At 42.9% G+C, this 23,115-nt stretch overlaps 1 protein-coding gene across 5 annotated transcripts in view; it reads left to right on the forward strand.

Moving 5' to 3' along the window:
- The window catches only part of SLC7A6 (solute carrier family 7 member 6), an 874,508-nt gene that overhangs the window by 627,242 nt on the left and 224,151 nt on the right, over window positions 1-23,115 (forward strand). For 4 of the 5 annotated variants that reach the window (XM_069653635.1, XM_069653626.1, XM_069653649.1 and 1 more), the window contains one exon: window positions 7,182-7,285. The exons of the other annotated variant lie outside the window; for it this stretch is intronic. In XM_069653635.1, coding sequence (XP_069509736.1) covers window positions 7,182-7,285 — 104 coding nt within the window. The remainder of the gene's footprint in view (window positions 1-7,181; window positions 7,286-23,115) is intronic. 5 annotated transcript variants of the gene reach the window in all.

Raw genomic sequence — 23,115 nt, forward strand, 5'->3', positions numbered from 1 at the left:
ACACTCACACACCCCCCCCCCCATATAGCAACACACATAAACACCCCAGTACATATGGAAGCACACACAATGGATGGTTATATACACCACCCACAGTGGATAACTGCATTAAAACCTACAAGCAATGGCTGGCAGCACACAAACACAACAGCAAGTGTATTGCTGTGCACACACATCAACACAACAGATAATAGCAGTCACAAAGTTGAGGGGGATTAATTCCAGATTGACATGAAACTTGGTTGGGGGGGGGGGAGGCTTTCTTCTGGGGGCTTCACAATAGTGGTTCAAAAGTTAAGTCATACTTCAAGCTTCCTTAGAGTCCCTTAGTTGCGTTGCCTTAACCAATTTCCCTGCAGAATCTGTGATTGCTATTAAATGGGTGCCTAAGAGGAGGCAGTGCATTGGGATGACTTCTCCTTAATAGTGTTCAAAGTCTGAGTTCTGTAATCCCAATCCGAGATTGTTGTTGTTCCACTCCACAACAAGAGATCATGACCTTGAAGTTCAATCAAAGTTTCTGGCTTGACCAAGTTCTCAATGTTCAAACAAAGTCTCTGGGGTTCATACTGTCATGATCTCTGCTTCCAAAAGATCAGGACTTGCCCGACTCCCTTGGAAGCAGACCCATAACCCCGGTTCCGAGTGCCAGCCAGTCCCAATTGGGACCTTTTGGACCCTGTCCTGGCGCCAGTGGCACCAGGCTCATAAAGATGCCCAGTCCCAGCGCTGGAAGCGCCGGGCTCATAATGCTTGGGTGGACTTACCTGCAGCAGACCATGCTGCTTACTTACCTGCCAGTTGAACCCCTGATCCTCTTCTGTTTGGGACTACTTTTCCTGTTGGGTGTGGCAGGAGCCACTCCCTAGGTTCAGAATACTGGAACTCTTCTGGAAAGCAGGAACTCTTTTCTTACCTAGGCGTGGCTGTGGAAGGAGACACCTAAGCACTACAGGAGGCTATTTAAACCACACCCGATGGATGAATCTTGCTTTGTGTTATTCTGCATTCTCTGCAGCAGAACGCTCATCGTGTCTTCTGCTTCTGATCCTGGGCCTAAGGGAACAAAGGCTTACCATCCTGGAATCCAGTCTTCAGCAGCACCTGTAAAGACAAAGAAAGAACAGGTAGGCACTACGGTCTTCAGTGGCAGCGCATCTCTTACCTGGTCCATCGGCTGTCACCAACGCCTCGCGCTGCATTCCGGCATCTGAAAGACAAAGGCTTACCAGCTCTTCGCATGCTCCGGAGGTCTTCGCACTGCATTCCGGCATCTGAAAGACAAAAGCTTACCAGCTCTTCGCACGCTCCGGAGGCCTTCGGCACTGCATCCCGCATCTGAAAGACAAAAGAAGGTGCGTTTAAAGACATTGGGCAACTTTATTACTCACGTGCCATTCATTACTCCTTCCCACGCCGAATCCAGTGGGTATTCCAGCACCCTTCAGCTTCTCTAAAGCTCCGAACTTGTACCTGCAAGATAAAAGGGACAGTTAGTGCGCATCGTGAAGCAGGCTACAAGCGCTTACTTACGTGCTTCCAGGCGCTTCTATTCCTCACGCGGGTTCGATCCTCAACTCTCATCAGCCCGCCATCCGCCATCGCCGGAACCCTGCAAAACAAGAGATATCATTACAAAAGACTTTTAAGACATTTGAAGTGCCCAGAACTTACCGTTCGTGCAGTTAACGACGGACAGCCTGCAAAACAAGGACAGCAGTCCTCTGAGGTCAAGAGGCCTGCACCCTCATCCAGTGAAGAAACTGGTTACGGCACCCTGCCCCGAGGCAGATGGAGAGCTCGGCGTTCACTTACCTAAGGTGAGGGCGTTAACCTTTGGGGTTCTACAGGAGAAGAGAAAGGGAAGAGGAGAGAGGCACCCAATAACCCCAGTTCATTAATCCCATATTTTCTATCTGCAGACATCTTACTCTTCGAGTCGGACATACAGTGCACAGAGGTCCAGCCCAAAGAGCCAACCGTGTGTTACACATCACCTTTGAAGATACGGCATTCACCCAGTCAAGACCGGCGCCTCTGCGGGAATCAGGTGAGCGTTACACATACTCCTCATTTGAAGGATTCCTTTCAGTAGTCACCCTGTCTGGAGGTTTGAGTGTCCCTGTGTACTGCTTTCTTGGCTCTTCGCTCTGTAGGTCCAGTAACTCTGCATCTCATCCTCTACCCAGTTGTCTGATTCTTAGGCCTAAGATACACCTGCCCATTAGACCTGGATGGATCCTCCCCCGATAGCTTCCACCTTTCCTCCCTTGAGGTCTCCTCCAATGTCCATCTCCTCGCTCCTCCTTGGCATACTTCTCCACCTCCTTGTAAACCTTTACCTCCATCTCACTCCTCCAGATGTTCCTCCTCTTCATCTATTTACTCACCTTCACCTCCCCCTTCCTGCGCTTCCTCCTCTCTGCCTCCTTGTTCTTTTGCCTACTCCTAACCCTTCCTACTCTTCCTCCTTTCCACCTCATTATTTACATTTACCTCCTCCCCATGCCTCCTGATACTACAATGTTACCATACTCTACTGCACCACTCCTATTCCAAACACTTAGACTTTTTCTGAAAAGGTGTTTGTTATATCAGCCAAACCCCTTCTATCACCAAAGCAACCCACGTAACATCGAGCTGTTTGAGGAACTGCAGTGCAACGTAACTAAACTCCCTTGTGCATTGTTTCAGCATTTTAGGCATGGTGAAACAATGTTTACTCGTGCAGTGAAGGCTGCCGAGCCTATTTTAGGATGGCTGCCATCTTGAATTCTTGATTTCCTTTCCAGCCGTTGCATGACAAACTGTACAGACACTGCTTCACTCTGCTCACTCCAGCGTTCTTTCCAGCAGCCACTGACTGCACAGCAATGATCCTCCCACTGTGAAGCGCAGGGTGCATTAGGGCCCGCTGACCGTATTTTGGACAAGGTTGTACTGCGAAAATGCATATGTGTTGCATGCTGCATACATGGTTTGCTGTACTGTGCACCTCTCAACCTTATCTTGGAGACCCTGGTACTGCGTGGGGTTTTGGGAATTCTGTCTCATGCTGCCATTTTGAAAATGGTTGCCCCCATCGCCCCCCTTAGATTTGCCCGAGGTCAAAGCGCTCAACCCTGCTCGACGCTCAACTAAAAAGAAATCTGTTTTTGCTCTGTCACAAACCCCCACTACCCTATTGCAGCATGGTGGGATAAGCCAGGGGATACACTATGTATGGTCCACAGGCCCAGCATTGCATTGTGGACAACAGCACTTGGTGTCCTTGGCCACTCCGAACCTCTATCCTAGGTGTAAGGCAAGGTACTTTGGCACACAGAAGCACAAACCAATAATGATGGACAGCAGCACACATGCACCACGATGGCTGATGGCAGGATACACACACAACAGATAGCAGCACACACCCACCAGCAATGAATGGCCACACACAAACGCACCCCCCAACCCATTCAAAGGATGACCGCACACCCCCAAGCACACCAGCAACAAAGGATGGCATAACGTAGATAAATAAATGACTTATTACAGCAAACGCACTGCAAAAACTGGCGGTACACATACACCACACTACCAAACAATGGCAAGCAATCAAACCACAACAGCAGATGGCCCCACACACATGGACAAACACAAGAACGGATGACAGCACACACACACACTCACTCACACACACCAGCAACAATGGATTGCAGCACTCCCACACAAACCGCAAATGGCAGCACACCGAAACCCAATGAAAGTTTGCACACTCACCCCTCAATGGATGGTATCATGAGCACACACAAACGCACACCATGACAATGAATGTTGCGTACACTCAACCCCTGCCAACACACAGTAGTGCCAGCAAGCATACCCCTGTTGCAGCTCCTCCTAAAGCCCCCCTACCAAATAACCCCTGCACAGCAACTTCAAACGTGGAGCTAGATCGTGCTCAAACATGCTAGACCCTGCAACAGTACACATTCAACTAGATCTGCATATGGAGCACCACAGGTAGCCAGTGAAACATATTTACAACTGGTGTAAATCCTGCTGTCATGCCGTTTGGTTTCCCCAGTGCAGTCGTGGCATATTATGTTGGGCATTGTTTCAGTGATGAGCAAAATTTGCCTGATTGCCATGTTGTGAGAAACCCAAAGGTACTCACACTCCCATCTAGTCCCCACAGATCTTCTGTTCAGGTGACCTGGCAAGAATCCTGACCCTGGGAGGTGGACTAGCTAAGGAGAGAGAATTACTTGGGCAGAGGGTCCTTGGGCAGAGGGTCCTTGGGCAGAGGGTCCTTGGGGAGAGGGTGCCAGAGGGAGAGACATGGTATCCCCATGTCCTAACAGTGATTCACCTTACCTTACCTCCCTCAGCCTTTGTAGGATATTGCTACCCAGATCCTACTTTCCCCCTGAAGTCTGATTAAATACTGAGAAGGAGAAACTAACCCCAACAGTAGTGATGAGTACCTATAAGAGACACCACTATAGTAATGAGACGAAGAAGAGGGACCCCGAAGGCTATAGAGCTGAAGGTCAGGCATGTCCTGTTCATTTGACCTAATTGTGGTCAGGCAATTGGACCTCGGACTTCGCACCTGCAGCCTTTTGGAGACACACAGGTGTATACAAAGTGGAGTCCACAAACCGCAAAAGGAGAGGGAGTGAGAAGTCTGTGGAGTGAGAGGAGCAGGAGGGCCAGCACATCCCGCGAGAAACCAGAGGGGAACGGAATACTAAGATGCTGGTGAAAGGCACAGTATACCAGAGTGTTGCTGCGTTGCAAGGGAGCTGTGTCTCCAAGGAGCCGGGGAACTCAAGAGAAGGGAGCTGTGGAAACAGGCGGCCCCTATGCTGTGGCCGAGAGGTGCCTGTTCCCTGACTGGAAGAAACAGTCGAGGGGTGTCTGCAGGGCAGGCAGTGAGATCCTGATTGTGCGAACCAAATAACTGAGAAAGAACAGTTAAGCGACCGGTTAGTGCCAATGAATGCGAGAAACCCGGTGCACGTTTGAAAGTTAGTCAAGCTACACTGTATCGGAATGGTTTGCGTGCAGGCAGCACTTTCTCTAACGCCTCCGATAACTGAAAGATGAAATGGACTAATGCAAAGCCAACAATGCGCTAATGAATAAAAATGTTTGAGTGGTTACTTTTAAGGAAGTCTACATGTTCAAAAGACTCTGAACAGTTAAAGGACAAGTTTGAAGCAATGCGAGCTAGTGAAATTGAGTTTTCTGCAAGTAAGATACTGAGGGGAGCAGCGAGGTGTGAGCAAAAATGCAGAATTGAAAGTTTAAGCTTCATTAAATCTTCCAAGTGTGAATAACTCAACAATCCTAAATTACAGGGATGAAGTGCTTGGGTCAGGGTAATTGATTGCGCAACCTGTAGTGGGCGGACCATGCGGTCTGTCAACTGCGCCTCGACCAGGGAGCTCCAACAAAATGAAAAGGAACTGTACTAGCAACCGAGAAACCAGAAAGAGCGGAATATTGGTTTTTAAAGTATGAATAACCTACCAGAACTGTACTAGCAATCGTCGAGATTCTAGAAAGAGCGAAATATTGGTTTTGAATCGGTGCAACAAGCCTGGGGCAAAACCTAAGCTCCTACTGAACACTGTGAGATTATTGGTGTAGCAAGACTGTACGTTTGGGGAAGGAAGAACTTAGATTCTTAGAAACATTATCTTTTAGAAGTTTGTTGTGTACCAGGAACTGCGGCTTGGGGAAAGAGCCCTGAGCTTTTTATGGAACATTGTGCTGTGAACCAGTGCTTGGGGAAGGGAACCCTGTGCTCTTTTTGAACTTTGTTTTTATGAGCCAGTATCTGCAACCTGGGGAAAGAGCCCCCAAACCCTTTTGAGAACCTAGTCTTTGGAACTGTATCCTGAACTTGGGGAAGGGTGCTAAAGATTGCTCCAGACTTTATTATGGACACTATTTGGGTTAGATTATCCTTACACTAGACTTGGGTATTCGATGTGAGGGCAAGCATATGTTTTGACACAGACCTTTGTTTTGGACTTCTGGACATAAATGTATTAGTTTCATTAGGTAGGGCAATCCCAACCATAGCCATAGGACAAGTTACGTGTTACATCCATCCTGACATTTTAATAAAGGTTTTCAAAACTGTTACATCTTGTTGTCCGTCATATCTCTTTATATCATGCGTATCTCACAATGTAACTTATTTTCTATGGTCAAAATGCTCCTGTGTACTGTTGGTGACTTAGTATCTGATGTATTGGAATCTATTGTGTTTGCTCTTCAGGACTACCTGTAAAGTCCATGACTCTTCAGCTAAGTTGCAAAACAAATCAAGTTGCCTTATTTCTAAAAACAAAAACAAAAGTCTTGCAGGGATAACATGGGCCTCCCGATCCCCAGGCAAACTTTCTATGTGCATTCTTGTTAGCTATTGTCACTCACTAATGCCTGGTCAATGAAAATATTTATGCCCCAATTCACCATCCTCCACTGTTTACTCAGATCTGTTAATCATAGCCCTGTTGCGGCCCACAACACTTTCAGTAAATGTTTGTACAGCATTCTATAAAGCAGGAGACCAAATCAAGAGTAAGTTACTCGCACCACCGTTTTTAATGTATTCGTCCACTGCCTGCAACAGGCTCATGAGCATGAACAAAATAATAATGTGATGCTACTTGGTAAACCTGATAATTTAAATATGTTCATACAATTCCAGGCAGTGCATCTGTTGGTCATAAAAGGTTTTCAGGTCTTGCCAAACAACCATTTTGAAACTCAGATTGAGAATAGATGATGGGCAGGCTAAGAGAAATGACAACTGGTTTCACAGTGGTGCTTTTGTTAGAAATTTCCTCCAGTTGACAACCACAATTGTCTGGATGCTTAAAAGTGGCAGCTACTCAACACTGGGAGTTTAAAGTTTCATAAACAGAAAGAGATGCTTCTAATTCTATGTAGATTACTAATAGGCAATAATATAAAATAACTGCCCCTTTCTCCAGCTTTGTTGTAGCTGGTTGTAGCTGTTGTGCATGGTCAGTCAACATGTACTTACTCATAAATGATCTGCATTAATGTGACCTTCACTGCACCTTCGATCACACTATTCGATTGCTAATTTTATGAAGATTATTTAAATTTTATGTGGTCTCCTTTAATGTGTGATCCTCTCCTCAATTTACCAGACCTTTGCAGACATGGTGTATGGCATGTTCAGTTGGACAGTCCCCATTGCTGTAGCTCTTTCATGTCTTGGTGGACTGAATTCATCAATCGTAGCAGCATCTAGGTAATGTACCCCTGTTTTTATTATTTCATTATTACTTCTGTTATTTGTATGATTTTCTTTCACTTATTGGTTTGAGTTTGTTTTAATTTAACTCCGGGTTGTATTTTATTTTATGATTTTCTCAGCTCTTCATATTTAAGAAGTTTCATCAACATTAGCGAACAGGGAAATATTGACGAGACCTTACCCGAATAGTGCAGGTTTCGTCATTGTTTTTAGAATGCTTTGATCTGCCTTTATGAGCTTTTTTGGTCACATTGCAGAGATCCTTTTTCTGTACTATGACCTTCTCTATACTTAATGAATTTTAAAGGCTCAATGTCTCTACAAATCCTTCTTTATTCCTGGTCTGATTTTCACTTTTTATATTGCTTAATCTTCCTTTCTTTCAGCACTCTTTGCTTTATCGCTCTTTTTTTATTGTGCACACTCTCTGCCACTAATCTGGTGTCTCAGCTCTTCTCACTAGCTTATCTATCCTAGCATAGGTACCTATAGTGAAGGAGATTGGCGCATGTTCTGCTCAGCATGAAAGAATTATAGTTAAAGCTTTGACGCATGTAGGGCTCTGATGGTACTTTTGGCCAGACACTCAAACCCCCAAGTGCAAATTGTCTCTAGGGGCTAATTTGTAGACCGGATTTTGGTATTTATTGAGCGCGGACCTACCTTCGAAAAGCAACAGAGCGCTTTACAGAGGTATACAACAGTACAGATGCATAACGGAGCACAGAACAGATAATCAGCGGGTTTAGGATACAGAGGGGCACAGCTGTACCGGGTAGCAGGGAGGAGAGAGGCTGGCGGCATCTGGCGTGTCAGGTGGCGCGGTGGGCGACCTGATGGCCTACTTGTTGAGGGGAGGTTATCAGGATCTCTACATACACACTTGTTCAGTCTTTTGTTTTCTTACTATTTGAGTTTTAATGGACAGGCTGCATCAAAGGCTGGCAAATGCTATTGCTACATCCCATTAATTTTCAGACTTGCAAGGAATTAAAATACAGGGAGCCTTCTTTTTTGCAAGCCCCAATCCATATGACTGTCAAGTTCCTTTCAGACTATGCCCTAGATCAGCAGAGCCTGCATTAACGACCTACTAGGATTCTAGCTCAAACTGGCCTCAGATATAAATGCGCCATAATGTTGGTATCAGAGTAACCTATTGTCAGGGTTTGACGGCAAGGTGTCACAGACCCTAAAATATTCACGCCAACACTGACTCAAAACACAGAGCTCTAGATGCAGCTGCGTGGTTATTTCTATATATGGGGAGAATTAAAGGCAAATGAAGACTGTCTGAATTCAAAGTGAGGAGGAGCCGGCATAATGTCTTTTTCTGCATCACCTATGTCATTCTTCCATTATTATGAGTAGGTTGCACAATCAGTGTATACAACTATGAATTTTAATGAGGGGTATCCTGAAAATCCAACCTGTTTATGGCCCTCAAGGCCTGGAGTTGGGACAACCCTGATCCCAACGATCTCTCGAACAATAATGGCCCTTGAGTACTTTTCATCCAAAGTCTGCTTTTTTTTTCTTTTTTCTTTTTTCTTTTTTTTAATTGTATTTGGTGCAAGCACCTTTACAAAAATATGTATACAATAGCTCATAAAATCTTGCAATAATAAGTGTCTTACATAAACATAGAGCAAGATATTAAAACAACATATTGTGCCGAAATACTCAGACTGATGCATTCGGTAGATAGATTTACAATGTAAAATTCTTTTCACAAACATTTGAAGATATGTTGATTCTCACATCACTCCAGCATTTCCTTGTGGATGATTATTATTAAACCTCTTAGTGTAGTTACATTATTCAATTGTTTGGAAAATACTTGATCTACTATATAAGCCATGAAATATATTTTTTTTAAAAAGGACCAAAACAATGTCTTGATTAAAAAGAAAACACATACTATTCATTCAGTTGCTAATCGACTTTTACCTCACGTGTGCTGAGTTTTGATTCAGCAATCTTTAAAAGGCGTACTAGAGCTAGAATTATAGAGTTGCTTCTGCCCCACATGCATAATAACCAGAATATTTCAAGAGAGAGGGGTGAGTTGCAAGTTATATGTTGTCTCAATATCGACTCCCTGTAAGTTGCAAAGAAGCCACAATATAGGGCTATATGCTTCTGGGTTTCCAATTCATGACCGATTCCACCAAATCTACAAAAACCATCATTCATTGAGTCAATGCTATTTTTCCATTATCTTGTGCATTCCTTAGTATGCAATAGATTTAATCTGAACCTCATATACGTTCTCCTCGCTTGGCTGCACGGAAACATCATGAGAGATGCCAAGCGTGGCTTCTGTTTATGCTTAAATTTGGTGCATTTTACCTATAATTTCTAGCAGGCGATCCGATCGGATGTGCTCGCCCAATCTAATTGAAATAACTTTTTCTTTACAGCCCCAGAGCGTGTTATGAGATCTTCAGGAGCCATCGCAATCATATCAAGTACAGCCCGCATTTGATTGTTGTATAGCGATAAAGATGCTGGTGTCCCATTAGCGAGCATCCTTGCTAAATCCTCATATGCCGAGCTTGGAGGAGTTTGTCATTTTTGCAAAATTGCTAAGCCTTCTTCATTGCAGCTTGGAGGCCAATGAAAACAATCCAAGTTCATGAATGAATATAACATTGGAAGACTGATTCTCCCCAAAAGTGTCCCCAAATTGTGCCTTGAATTTTATTCAGGTCGTCGCCTATTGGTAACAAGCAAGACCATATAAAATGATTGCCTCTACTTTTAGGAGGTAGAAATCTATAAGAGGCAAAATTGAGAATTTACAAAGCTTGTGAAGGATAATCCTCATCTGAGCTATTAGCGGAAACATTTTGATGGTTAGAGAATTGTGGCACTTCGATAGAATTGGTGTTGGTCAAATTATATCCTAAATATATCTAACTCAATGTACGATGAATTGGATTTCTTTCTAGGCTCCATTGAAATCTTGGAACCTTTTTTTATTGGAAGAAACCAAAATGTTTGATTTGGTAGTATTTGTGACCAGATTGTGTTGAAAACAAAATAAAGAGAAATAGTGAAGTTTCTTCTGAAGTCCAAATGGTGTACGGTCAAATAAAATAACATTGTCAGCAAAAGCGAGCCAATTAAGTTGCAATTCTCCTAGCTTTAACAGAAACGTGTCATAATTGGACCACAGTCCATCTATATCGGCAAGATAAAGATTAAACAGCATGGCTGCAAGATTGCACCCTTGCTTTACACCAATCTCAGTTGGAATATTTTCTGTAAGTAACAGTCTGGTCGATTCTAACTCTGTAATTAGTTTGGTCGTGTAGAAGTGCAATCGTTGCAATGATATGAGGAGGAATATGAAACCCTTGCATTTTTTCCCCCCAGGAGGCTTCTAATTACACTATCCGATGCAGATGATAGGTCGATTAATGCCATGAAAGTGGGGCCGTTTTTTCACTGAAGATGCCAAAATGTGAGATAAAATAGTTGCCTTTAACTGGGTGCTCATAGATTTTCTGAAACCAGTTTGAAAACGTGATGATGATTGATGGATAGAGATGAAACGGTTTAAATCATTTAGCACTAAAGAAGCGAAGACTTTTGCAACAACATCAATCAAAGCAATTGGTTGAAAATTAGCAGGGATTTCTGTCAAGCCTTTCTTATGCAACAGAATAATTGATGTCATCCATGATTCTGCAATCCCCCTTGAGAAAAAAATTGAGTCAAAGCCACGCTTCAATAGAGCATGCCCAGAAGTGAAGGTCGTCTTTTAAGACACAAGGCGGCGGGCCAGCTGCCTTTATGTATTTGAGCTTCTTAAGGGCCCATATCACGTCATCAACTTCCCACGAGCATGTCGGAAGCATAGATGTTGCTAGTGCTTGGATATTAAATCTAGGGAATCTTTTTGGTAAGCAACATTTGTTTTTGTAATATTCAGTCCAGGTATTACCAGATATAGAGGCTTGAAACTCAATGTGTTGCTTACCCATGGGGTTCCTTAGTGTGGGCCAGATTTGTCTTGTTTTTTGTTTTTTTTGCATAGCAGATTGATCATATTTTGATTGTTTTTCAAGTGCTGTTCAAATTTAATGATTTTCATCTCTGCTTTATACTTAGAAATGATTGATTTCTTTAAGCCTATGTATACAGGATTAATCCCTATTGTTCTTTGTAATCGTGCAAGTGCCGCATTTTTGGCACACTTCAGTGTGTTAATTGCTGGGCTAAATGTATTTGAATGCAGGGATGTATTCCTAGAATTCTCAACCAAAGCTAAACTTCTAAGGTGCTTATGTATCATCTGCATATTTCAAGCATCAGCAATGACATTCTCACCACTAAATGAGCTTGACTCATCGACAATCCAAACATCACGATTTACAAGATATGTCAATTGTCTACACAAGGAAGGCTTCCAACGTATGGACAACATGTGTCTATCGATGACTGGTAAAGCCAGTAGTGAAATCGCAGAATAGGATGGAGTCGAGATGTCGATATTGCTTTTTAGAATGTGGTGATCGCTTGTGTTAGAATTGTATAGTGTACAGTGGCTAGATTTTCCTGCTAATGCGCACTTTAGTCTATGAACTCGAGTGACCGCAGTGCCATGTAGCTTGAGGCCTATGGTGATTCGGTAACACCGGGTGAATATCCCACCAGTTAAAGAAAAGCATCCATAACAACCCTCTTTCCTAGGAAAGGGGAATGTATTGATTGTTATAACTATTAAAAGTTGTGCTATGAGGTGGCTGCAATGTTGAGTTAAAGTTGTCTCTAATTATAAATTCATATTTTGTATTCCTAATGAAAGCCTCTGTCAGAACTGCATTTAGATTAAATATCATCGCATCTATAAGCATTGAGCTTGGATTCCAGTATAAAGATATGACCAATATAGTCCGGATAGGTTTAGCTTCAATTACAAGCTCAATGACCAGTAGCTCTGTAGAGGCATATATTTATTGCGAGATAAATTTGAGATTGTTTTTGATCAAGATTGCCAGACCGCCAAAGGGTCGCCTAACAATTCCTCTTTTGGCTTGCTGCGAATAAGAAGTATAACCATCTATAAAGATGTCCACCATCGACATTGTTTCTTGTAGGAAAAGGATCAATGGTTTTTCCGCTGCAGCTAAAGACTTGTGCCATGCAAACACATTTTTTAATCCGCAACAATTCCATTAACAGATGGATAGTGTGGTATTTTATTACTTTTCCACCTGTGCATTAGAATTGGCTATAGATTTAATGAGCGGTTCAAGCCAAGCTAGCCCATTTACAATTTGAGAAAATGGTTGAAATTGTTTAGAACGTGTATTTGATGTTCAGATGAGTTAGATTCAGTTGGCGAAGCAACCACTGGTGGTTGAAATTCAATGAAAGTTGTAGCCTCATCTATGGTCCGAAAGACAAATAGTTGGAAGCGTAGTAAGGCAAGATCTGTATGATGGTCCCATAGTAGCTTTGCTATGATGTATGAGTGAAGTTTGCAAAGCATACGATTATTATGGCAGCTTGGGAGTTTGATCCATTAAACTTCCTCTGAGATGAAATTGCACAATGCTGGAATTTGATGAAATATTTTTATCAGCGCTGAGCGATTTTAAACTTGCTTTGCATTCTTGGATGGATTGGTTCCCCATCCCATCATAAGTTTCATGTCAGGTGACGCCTCCTCAAATGTTGTCAAGATAACTCCAGAATCACAGGTGGCATCAGTAGAACTATCCACAAACCTGCTTTCCTGATTTGGCATTTTCTCTATACAGAGTATTGGCGAATGATCTTGACCAGAGGTGTGACCTGCACCAGATCCTAATTCTGTGCCAGGTGAAGGTCGTGAGTTGGGAGGCTTTTGTCCAATTAGAGTAACTTCGGTGTTAATGACTGAGTGGATCGTCCTTATTGCTTAGGGTCATGTTCATAGTTAGCAGAATGTTGTTACTGTTGCTAGCTTTGTTTGTTTGTGATAACACTGAAGTCTTTTTATTTTCGGTTGGGTTATAAAATTTCGACATGTGTGTTTGAGTCAGAGAAGGGCATGTCTCTACACTAAGTTGCGACATGACATCCGCACATTTCATTTTTAGATTTTCACCCTCTGCTGATCCTTCTCCAGGATCCACACAAACCTGAGTAGTAGGTGCTGACGCGTTTGCAGGCATCTTTACCTCGCGATTATTTAAATCCAGATGCAATTGGCTTTCAGCATTCAGCTGATTCAAGTCTATAATAGCATTGTCCTGTGAAATATTACCAATGTTTTAATGGCTGAATTGTGCCCTTTGATTTTTATGGGTGCCATGTTTTTTGCTTAGGTTGAGAAAGTGTTGAGCATGTAATTTTTGAGTTCAGTGATTTAGCCAAGAAATGCCTTTTTGCGCTCTTAGGAAAAGCTTTTTCGCTTTGCGTGACATTAATTGATTTTTTGTTGCACTTCACCCTGTGAGGGGATCTCCTCAGAAGATAGTCTTGCCTCATCTACTGACCCAGCATTAAAATCAATGATCTCAGTTAATGCCGTTGGGCTGTCTGGGGTATTTAATACCATTTCACAAGAACTGGTTGTCGCATTTTCCACACGTTCCCCAATGAGTAGATCCAAGGGGACCATATTTGCATTACGCAGTATGTTTTCTATGGCCAGAATCCTATCATGTTGCAATTTTGCAACTGCGATATAATCAGGTTGAAAGGAGGCACCAGTATTGGAAGACCAGTGCTTTTGTTGCTGGACTACTTGAGCAAAAGATTTAATGGGGACATCCAGCGGTTCTGTACATGCATTAGTTTGAGTATACTGTGATTCAGTGATTATGGGAGAAGATGCGATTTTGAGGGCATTGAGTAGGTTAAGAATCTGTGTGAGAACAGGAACGTTTTGCATTTCCTGCTCATTTAAATCGATAAGGGATTCCTCAAGGGGGTGTAATGGAAGAGAAGAATTGGGTTGACCTTTCTTGTACCGTCAAGGTCGAATGTTTCAAACCATGCGATAGTACCGGATAATGAGGATATACTGGCACTGTGCTGTTGGGTACGGTTTCTAAAGTTGGAGAACTGGCATTTACTTGTGTACGACCCTTGTTGATTGTCAAACCCTCATCCCGGTTCAATCTGGGTACTTCATGAAGCGAAGTAGGTGTCATGTGGAAGTGCACCTGTTCCCGAAATCTCAAAACTAGCAACTGGAGTAGAGGGACCATTTGATAGTCAAACACGCTTATGCAATTCTGCCATGATGGCGGGTGCTACTAGAGACGTGTCAGTTGTGGGCAAAAAATTCTCTTCACTTGAGATTCCAAGTAAAGAGTTGTCATTGATCGGTTTGTTGGAGAGTGATTTCGTGTATGGCATGTTAGTGGCGGCAGTCGCTGATGCAGTTTGGTTATTATTTGTAGCATAAGACAACTCTTTTTTTCAGAGTGAGGTCTATTTAATATGGAGATATCAGCACTTATTGCGTCCGTATCTAATGTGGGGTTGGCTGCAGTATCAGCCCCACAAGTGTCTGTGCAAACCTGATCGTCGTTCGCTGCTAACATGTTCTTTTTGACTTCCCTAGTGGATAGGGAAGTCTGGATAAGGAGAACCGGTAGTGGTTTGAACGCTACGTCATGTAGACATTTCCCACTCCTTAAGCTCTTATCCATTGCAGAGTGCGGGAGTACCACGTGACCTTCGGAGCTACGTGTAGCGCATGTAAATACAAGTAGCTAACTTTGAATTTTAGGCACCTGGCTATTACAAATGTAGACTAAATTGTAACTTGTGCTGAAAAACAATCATAAATCATGCCAAGGTTAAATTGAATAACTCCCACCTTAAACTCGAAGGACACGCTACAAATTACAAAGTTGAAAACTGAGACCTGAGTGCCACACACCGCCCACCCGAACAGCCAAACAGCCACTTTGTTCCACTTGGGGAGGGTGCGCGAGGCTGTAGGCTATTTTAGGCTTGCTGGGTAGGGAGGGGGCGGGGCCAGCCGTGAAACATAGGCGCTGCAGTGAAGAAAGTAGGTGTATGAGTGAGACAGCAAGGTCCACACACAAAGTCCACATGTCTTGGAGTGAGTAGAAGAATGTTCTGTCTACAGAAGATTGTTGACAGGAGATTTTCGCTGTGTTTCTTTTTCTTGGGGACGGCGATCCTGGAAGGTATGGAGCACACAGCCACTTGGTTCCACTTGGGGTGCGCAAGGTTGTAGGCTATTGTAGGCTTACTGGGTAGGGAGGGGCGGGGCCAGCAGTGAAACGTAGGCGAGAAGATTGTTGACAGGAGATTTTCGCCATGGCGATCCCGGAAGGTATGAAACATACAGCCAAACAGCCACTTAGTTCCACTTGGGGAATCTGGTTTTTACTAGTGTAAAGTAAACTGTCTGCTGCACTGGAAAAATGTGACTGACCGCAATATACAAATGGTATGCATACATTTCAAAAGATACTTCTCATTTTGTACAAATCATGAAACATGGCCTGTACTACAGATATCTTCATTTTGACATGCAGGTTCCCTGCTGTACCTTTAAAAATGAAGCCTGAAGGAACCCTTTGAATTCAAAGTGTCAACAATATTCCATTGTAAACAGTGCATCCATTTCTCTCACTATGGTCCGATTATTGTACAAAATGCATAGTATTATGGTGGACTGTAAATATCTTACAATGGGAAGCAATGTTTTTGTATTGCTTTAAATAACACTGAGTTTAATTTCAACAGCCCTATATTGCATTGACTTTAGTTGACTAGACCCCGCCCTTGGGATCTACTAGAGGATAGTCTTATTTAAACAAAACTAAAACTAAAATAACAAGAAAATGAAATTGGTTGTCTTCACAGAATATTAAGGTCTGGAGTGGCCAGATGGTCTGGTTTATGACTGAACTTCTAAAAGCAAATGTATCCATTAGCTAGCACCTTTTGACACTGCTCTCTTATAAAAACTAACCAAATGTTGGGACTAATGTGAGCAGGGCAACGGGGCCTCTCAGAAGTGCCCGATCAGTCACTGAGTAATGGTTTCATCCGTTCATCAAGCTTTATTTCGGCATTAAAAACACAGATTACCAAACAGTAACAATTCATCATCACATGACCAAATATGCACTCCTTTGAAATGCATGCACTCTGAATGTATTGAGAATCGGACTAAAGGTTTCAGAGACACACCTTTGGAGGGATATTGCATGACTCATCTAGGAAAGCATGACACTAATTACAGTTTAAACGCACCCATTAGTTGCATTGACATCTTACAATCAAAGTAATTTGGCTCATAACCGTGGAACCACATGACTGAGAAAAGTGTGTTGCAAAGCTCAGTCTCCTCTTTAATTGGACACCACATTTGCACTCCCCATGAATATTACAAATTAAAATGATCAATATTTCATATATGAAATTAAAGCACAAATGAATTCTGCATGTCCAGGCGTTCATCTAGGCCATGGGATTACATTCATCCACATTTTATTGAGGTGGCTGGTTGCTATAATGAATTATGGAAGAAAAAAATATTATTCAGTATTGTAGGAGTAAAATAAATCCCCTCCTTTGCTCATGCAAAGAATATAGAAATTATGATTAACCAATGGAGATTGGGTGTGTGTATTCTCTGGGAGTGTCTGACTGTTGGGCCGTACAATGGAAGAACCCGATCAATCTCCAATTGTGGCCTAATCATGACATATGCATCTGAAAATTGCACATTTTTAAAAAGGGCAGGAATGCATAGGGAATGGATTCTGACACTGGCATTAAAGCTGCAGGGAAGAACACCTGTCCCCTTTAGATGAATGATGAATATATAATTATTTTATACGTGCTTAATACCAACAAGTGGTTTTTAAGTGTGGGGGAATGGGATTCAAACCTGTGTTGCACGGCATTGTCTTGCTTCCAAGACAAACTTGTTGCCCCAGAACTTTCCTTGCTCACCAATCTGGAAAATTGGCGTTGTAAATGTGATTCTGAACCCACCTAAACGGGAGCAGACTTGGTTTCCAAGAGGGAGGGGAGCCGGACTGGGAGTTCTTTTGAAAACTCATGAGGGTCAATTTTGACTACGCTCCTTAAAGAAAATTATTTCAAATTGAGTATCAAAAACTCCCCAAATATAATCAGAAAAGTCTCCAGGAATTATTGATCTGATCAGTCCCCTGGGGTTAAGGAAATTGAGGTGCTACCTTCTCTAGGAGGTGCTCATTCCAAATAGAACAAATCGTACTATTTTGTGGGAAATGCAACACTGCTTCCCACATATTTAAAATGTGAGATTTTACTGCATCTATAAAACATAGCATTTCTGCACACAGAGCACAAGGATTGACAAATTATTATTCATAAGAAAGAGACTAGAATATTATACTAGCTAGTGGGAGTGACACCTGTTGTATCACAGCTCCAGGGTTATTATGGATTGTTGAGTGGAGAAATGTTTGACTGAGGTTCCACTGCGGTCTGTTAAGAAGATCCAGGGAGCTGGAAAAGGCTGGGGGCTGTGGGTTGCTGCGCTGTGCACTTAAACACAAACGTGTTTTCATCTTACTTGGTGTGACGGTGTCTGTCTCACTACATTGTTATTTTTAATTGTATTTGAAGCTGAGGGAGATTACAGAATTAAATAAATGCCAACCTGCTTTTTCGGTGCTGTGAAAGCTGTATGAAATTGAGAACATTTCCAACTGCGGGCAGCGCAGCATTTTCAAAATGATATTTAAAAAGTACCTTAAGCATTTTCACTGAAATAATTGTCTTTAGCCCATGGTTTGAAGGCTCACCACATCATAGCCTAAGAAATGCTTGATTGTATATAAAGGACGGGGGTGTCCACTTAATGAGCAACCACAATATCTGTATATTAATCAAAATTATTACACAAACAGCTATCAGAGTTGCAGCTGCTTCAGATGCTGATACTGTTTACAAGTGCACTTTTCCACTTGTGTGGATCATTATAGTTTCCAAACTGTAATAGGTGAAAAGTGCTTTTGTTCGAGGGAGGATACAAGTAAAGAAGTTAATCCAGCTTTGGTAGCTTCGTAATAAGTGCAGTTCCTTCTGTAGTATCTGGTTTATTTTACTTCAGCCCCACAGCCTTTCTCATGTTCCTTGATGGACTGGGTGTTTGACTAATCGGCTTGTTCCTTGGGGGGTGTGACATTTGAATTGCCGTATGAGAGTTTTTGAAAAGGCAAGGCAGAGGTTCTCTTTATGCTGCCATTTGGTGAATCTAGTCAGGTGGTTGCTGGTTTACCTGAAAGTTCTTCACATAGAGCCTTATGAAACTTCCTTCAGAAAGGCTGCAGAGCATCCAGACTAGCAGGGCTAATGAACGTTTGCTCCCTCTTACACCTACATGTATCTGTGCCACCACTTTAGATGGCCTCCATACGTTCTCTTGTCCCCTATGTTATTGATCTATTTCAACCTTTAACGCATCCAAATATTATTTTTCTACTCGATGCAAACCGTGCCTTTTTACGTCTACTACCTTTTAGCTCACCTCTAGGCCCAATATTTTCACTCACCCAATGGTTGAATCAGGCACCCATTTCAGATTTACTGATGCAGTTCCTTCTAGGAATGACCCCCTAGCCCTTCAAATACTTTAGGACTTGGGACTTTCTTGCCACAGGCACATTTGAGGCTTTGTCTTTCATGAAGTTCACCTCTCATGAAAAAGAATATCTTGAGCAAATATTTTGAGAAGGTAATTTATACAGGTGATCCCCCCTGACATATCATTTTGCACCTGCACTTCCGGTTTTACGCCTTGCTTCCTTTACAACCTCTGCCTTTTATCCCAGATCCGTTTGAGCACTGCCCCCAACACTCCCGCAATCTGTTTGATCCTGATGCATTTCCTGATACTTGGAATGAATCCAAAGAAAAGAGTTGAACAAAAAAAGTCAAAAGGCAGAATATTATTTTAACACATGGAGGGTTGGGCTTGGATCAAATCACCTATTGGCTAGTAAGACTCATTCTGAAGAGGATCTATCTAAGGAAGCCAACTTGGATTGCACGTTTTCACTAATACAGCTTCTCCTGCTCTTCAACAAGCATAAGTGTTCCACAGTCCACCATACATCTTTGTGCTCTTCAGTCAGTTCTTTACCGAAGGCTCTTGTGTCAAGACATAAAATCCCTTCATGGATTTCTCTCAAATGTCAAATAAGTGATTGAGTCGTAATAGTATGACTCTGCAAGATTCTGGTATGGCTGTGCACTGACAAGAGATGTGAACGCCAAGGTTTTGTCCAACAGCTTCATCATTCACTGTTTGGCTATAGATGCCTCCATTCTAACCACCAATTGGGGGTACTGGGCTCAGATCATGTGACTGGCGTCCCAGAGCTAAAAGTGGCAGACATCTTAAAATGAGTTTGCCCACCAGAGAGCCCAGCAGCAACAACTGCTGTTCCCCGCCAGCACTGCTCCTAGTTTCCCACAGACCTGCCTCCGAATGGTGGTTAGAATCCATTTCGGGCAGTGATCTCGGATCACGTGACAGGGGTCATATAGCCGAATGCGGCAGTCATCTTAAGGTGACTTTACTCCATCATATAGTTTAGCTCCATATGTACAGCCCATGGGCGTCTTCAGTTAATGGTGTTGGAAGTAAAAGTCAGTCTCCCAGCCTGTGCTTTGCTGTATCCCACTAGTTGTCTGTAAGTGCCCATTATTGCTTCTTCTGCGCCTCACCCTCACCATGCTATTATCATGCAATCATTTCCTTTCCTTACTACTTCTCTCCTTGCTCAGAACCATCCTTATCTTCTCCTCGCCGCCACCCCTCTTTTGCTCGACTACTCTCTCCATTAACAAAACCTACTCCAACCCCAGATTTCATTATATTTTCTCTTCTTGCATATACCCCCAGCACCTCTCTATTTTTCAGACTTCACGTTGCTTTGCTTCTACATTGCTCTTTTGAATGTGCAGTCTGCACAAAACCTCCTTTTACTTCTGATTTCTTCCCTTCTCTTGACCTCCTTACCGAAACCTGTATCTCTTCCGCTGATACTGCAACTCTTGCTGCCCTTCATGACCCTGCATACACAGTCTTCCCATCCTCACTGGCAGGTCTGGTGGTGTAGGACTGTTTTCGTCTTCCGAACTTCCCATCTTATCTACTCCCCTACCTCCTACTAATTCCCCCTCTGTCGAATACACTATCTTTACAATCACTGCCCCCTATGGCATACATATTATCTCTCTCTCTATCGACCACTTGGTCTGGTAGGTCAATTTTTCAACCACCTCTCCAACTAATTGACTCTCTCTCCTGATCACCACCTCATTGCCATTGGTGACTTTTACCTCCCCCTCTCTCTGTTGCTCTATCCACTGACTTTAACTATTCTCCTTAACCACTCTCTTCTGTACACTCTGTGCCCACCCATTCAAATGGAAACTCCCTCAACCTTCTTTTCATCACCTCTCAACTCCCTGCCTCTATCTCCACCACTCCTTTTCCTTACGATCACTCCATCGTCTTGCCTCAATCTCTTCTTCTTCGTCCTCTTACTCCATCTACTACTGTTACTAAGCTCAATTTTCCCTCCTTTAAACTCCCGGACTAACCCTCTGACCTACACAACTGTCGTGTGTTGAACACACCTTTCCATTCACTGAAGAAGCGTTCACTAACTTCTATCTCCCCTCCACGACCCTGGATTTCCCCTCCTCTGCACCCTGAAAAGAATAATGGTGAAAAAGCTTTGCGCTTGGCAAAGGTCAAGACACTCCTCAGATCTCTAACTCTACCTTACTGCTCTTGACTCTGCTGCCAAACATAACTTCTATCTCCTCATTTCGTCTAAATCCTTCCATCCCAGGTACCTCCAGAAATCCCTCAACTCAGTTCTCACCACCTAAACCCACTTCATCTACTCCACTCTTTTTGCGAATGATCTTGCGCTCTACTTTGCTTCTAAATGTTCCATTTGCAGTACTCTCGCTACTTACCTTCTATTCCCTCCTCCTGCTCACTTTACTCCACCACGCATACCCTCCTCTCCCACTATGTCTTCCTTGGCCCCCACCAACCCTGATGAGATTTTTGCCTTTTCATGGCCAATCATTCCTGTGCCCCCGCTGTCCCTGCACAATGTGAAACGCATAGCTCAGTGTTGCTCCACATCTTACTTCCCTCTTTAACTCCTCTCTTGATAATGCTACTTGTGCCTCCTCCTTTAAATCAGCTACTGTCATCCCTCTCCTTAAGAAACCCAAGCCACAAAATAAGCTGTTGCATGGCAATTTACTATGAAATTCTGTAGGGCTGCTAATTAAATTGACACTTGTGTAGCAAAGCTAGCTATTTAAGTTACCCTGTTCAGTGAAAGCACAGCTCACCCTGAGTTTCTCTTGCACTCAGGGCCCTCGCCACCTTCCTTTTTGTCCGTTCAATGCAAGTTCAAAGGGGTTAATGGAGAAAGAATGCAGCAGTAATCCGCTCTTCGACTCTAAAGTGCCGAAGGACTGTGCGCGAGTGCTAGGCAAGAATTTATTTTTCAAATAATTGCAAACCAAAAGTAATCGGGATGATACTTTTATTTAGCTAATTATATCCTGTCTGGCAAAGACCAGTATGTGTTAGCTTTTTATTTTTTTAAGACAGTCATGCTATTCCATTCTTCAAACTGTAAATTGCTACATTATGCATAATTATAAAATTGCTACTGTAAAACGCTCCATTGTCAACTATGCCTTGGAGTAAAGTTTAGGTTGGTGTATCTAAATCTCCCAGTCCAACTAGATTTAATTTTGTTGGGGAAGATGCATCATGTTGATGAGTTAACGAACATTGTTGAAGCTGAACATGACCACTCAGCCAAATGCTTTTGATAGCAGACCTAGTTCTGTGACCTGCTGGTTGCATCCATTTGTGCAACTGGAGGTCAACCCATGAGCCGATCCATACGCCTTGATATTCTCTTATCACCCTGTTGCTTTATACTAGCTATCCTGAAAGTTAGATGCCTGCATTCTACAATATTCCACCTAGATTGCCCACGTCCGTCTACTACGCCATCAACTCTGCTTTGCGTCTTTCTTTCTTCTTGCATAATGATTACACAAAGCCAACTAGATGGTTAAGCAAAGTAGTGATCAATAGTTCCATCCAGTCGGTAAATCTACAAATCTACTGCAATAACATTCACTGTAGATCGCCTCCAGAGCTCGATTTGCTCTGATTATGATTGCATCATATATGAGCACATGCAGGAGAGAGGTGGCCAAACTGTTTACAGAGCCTTTTTGTCATGTCTACTTACCTATTTGTGAATTCATGCAGTTGACCTTTTACATTTTACAGTCCAGTCCCTGTCATTCTTCACGTGATCAGGAGGTTGAGTAAGCTTGGGAAATCCATAATCCTAATTGCCCCAGATTGGGTCAGGCAACGTGCTACGCGGACCTTCTGGACATGTCAATATGCCCTCCAATGCGTCTTGCACAAAGAGAGGACCTTCTCTTGTGAGAGGAGGGTCAGGTTCTCCATCTGGAGGTCAAGACACTCAGCCTTCACTCATGATGTCTGAGAGGCAGAGATGGATTGGGACCTCCCCAATGATGTAGTGGAGATTTTGCTTTCGGCTAGAAGGCCAGCGACAAAATCCTTATACCGCTGTCATTGGAACAAATTCAACAGCTAGTGCAGGGAAAAGAAATGTGGATCCCTTTCAATGCAATACACCTATGGTGTTGTCCTTTTTGTTATACTTGGCAAATCTGTGGCTCCAGATTGGAACCATAAAGGGTTATCTGGCAGCACTTTCAATTTTCAAGTGCTTGTCAGAGAA

The sequence above is a fragment of the Ambystoma mexicanum genome, chromosome 1p, assembly GCF_040938575.1.
Source record: "Ambystoma mexicanum isolate Mex_15411 chromosome 1p, UKY_AmexF1_1, whole genome shotgun sequence".
In the NCBI taxonomy this organism is placed as follows: Eukaryota; Metazoa; Chordata; class Amphibia; order Caudata; family Ambystomatidae; genus Ambystoma; species Ambystoma mexicanum.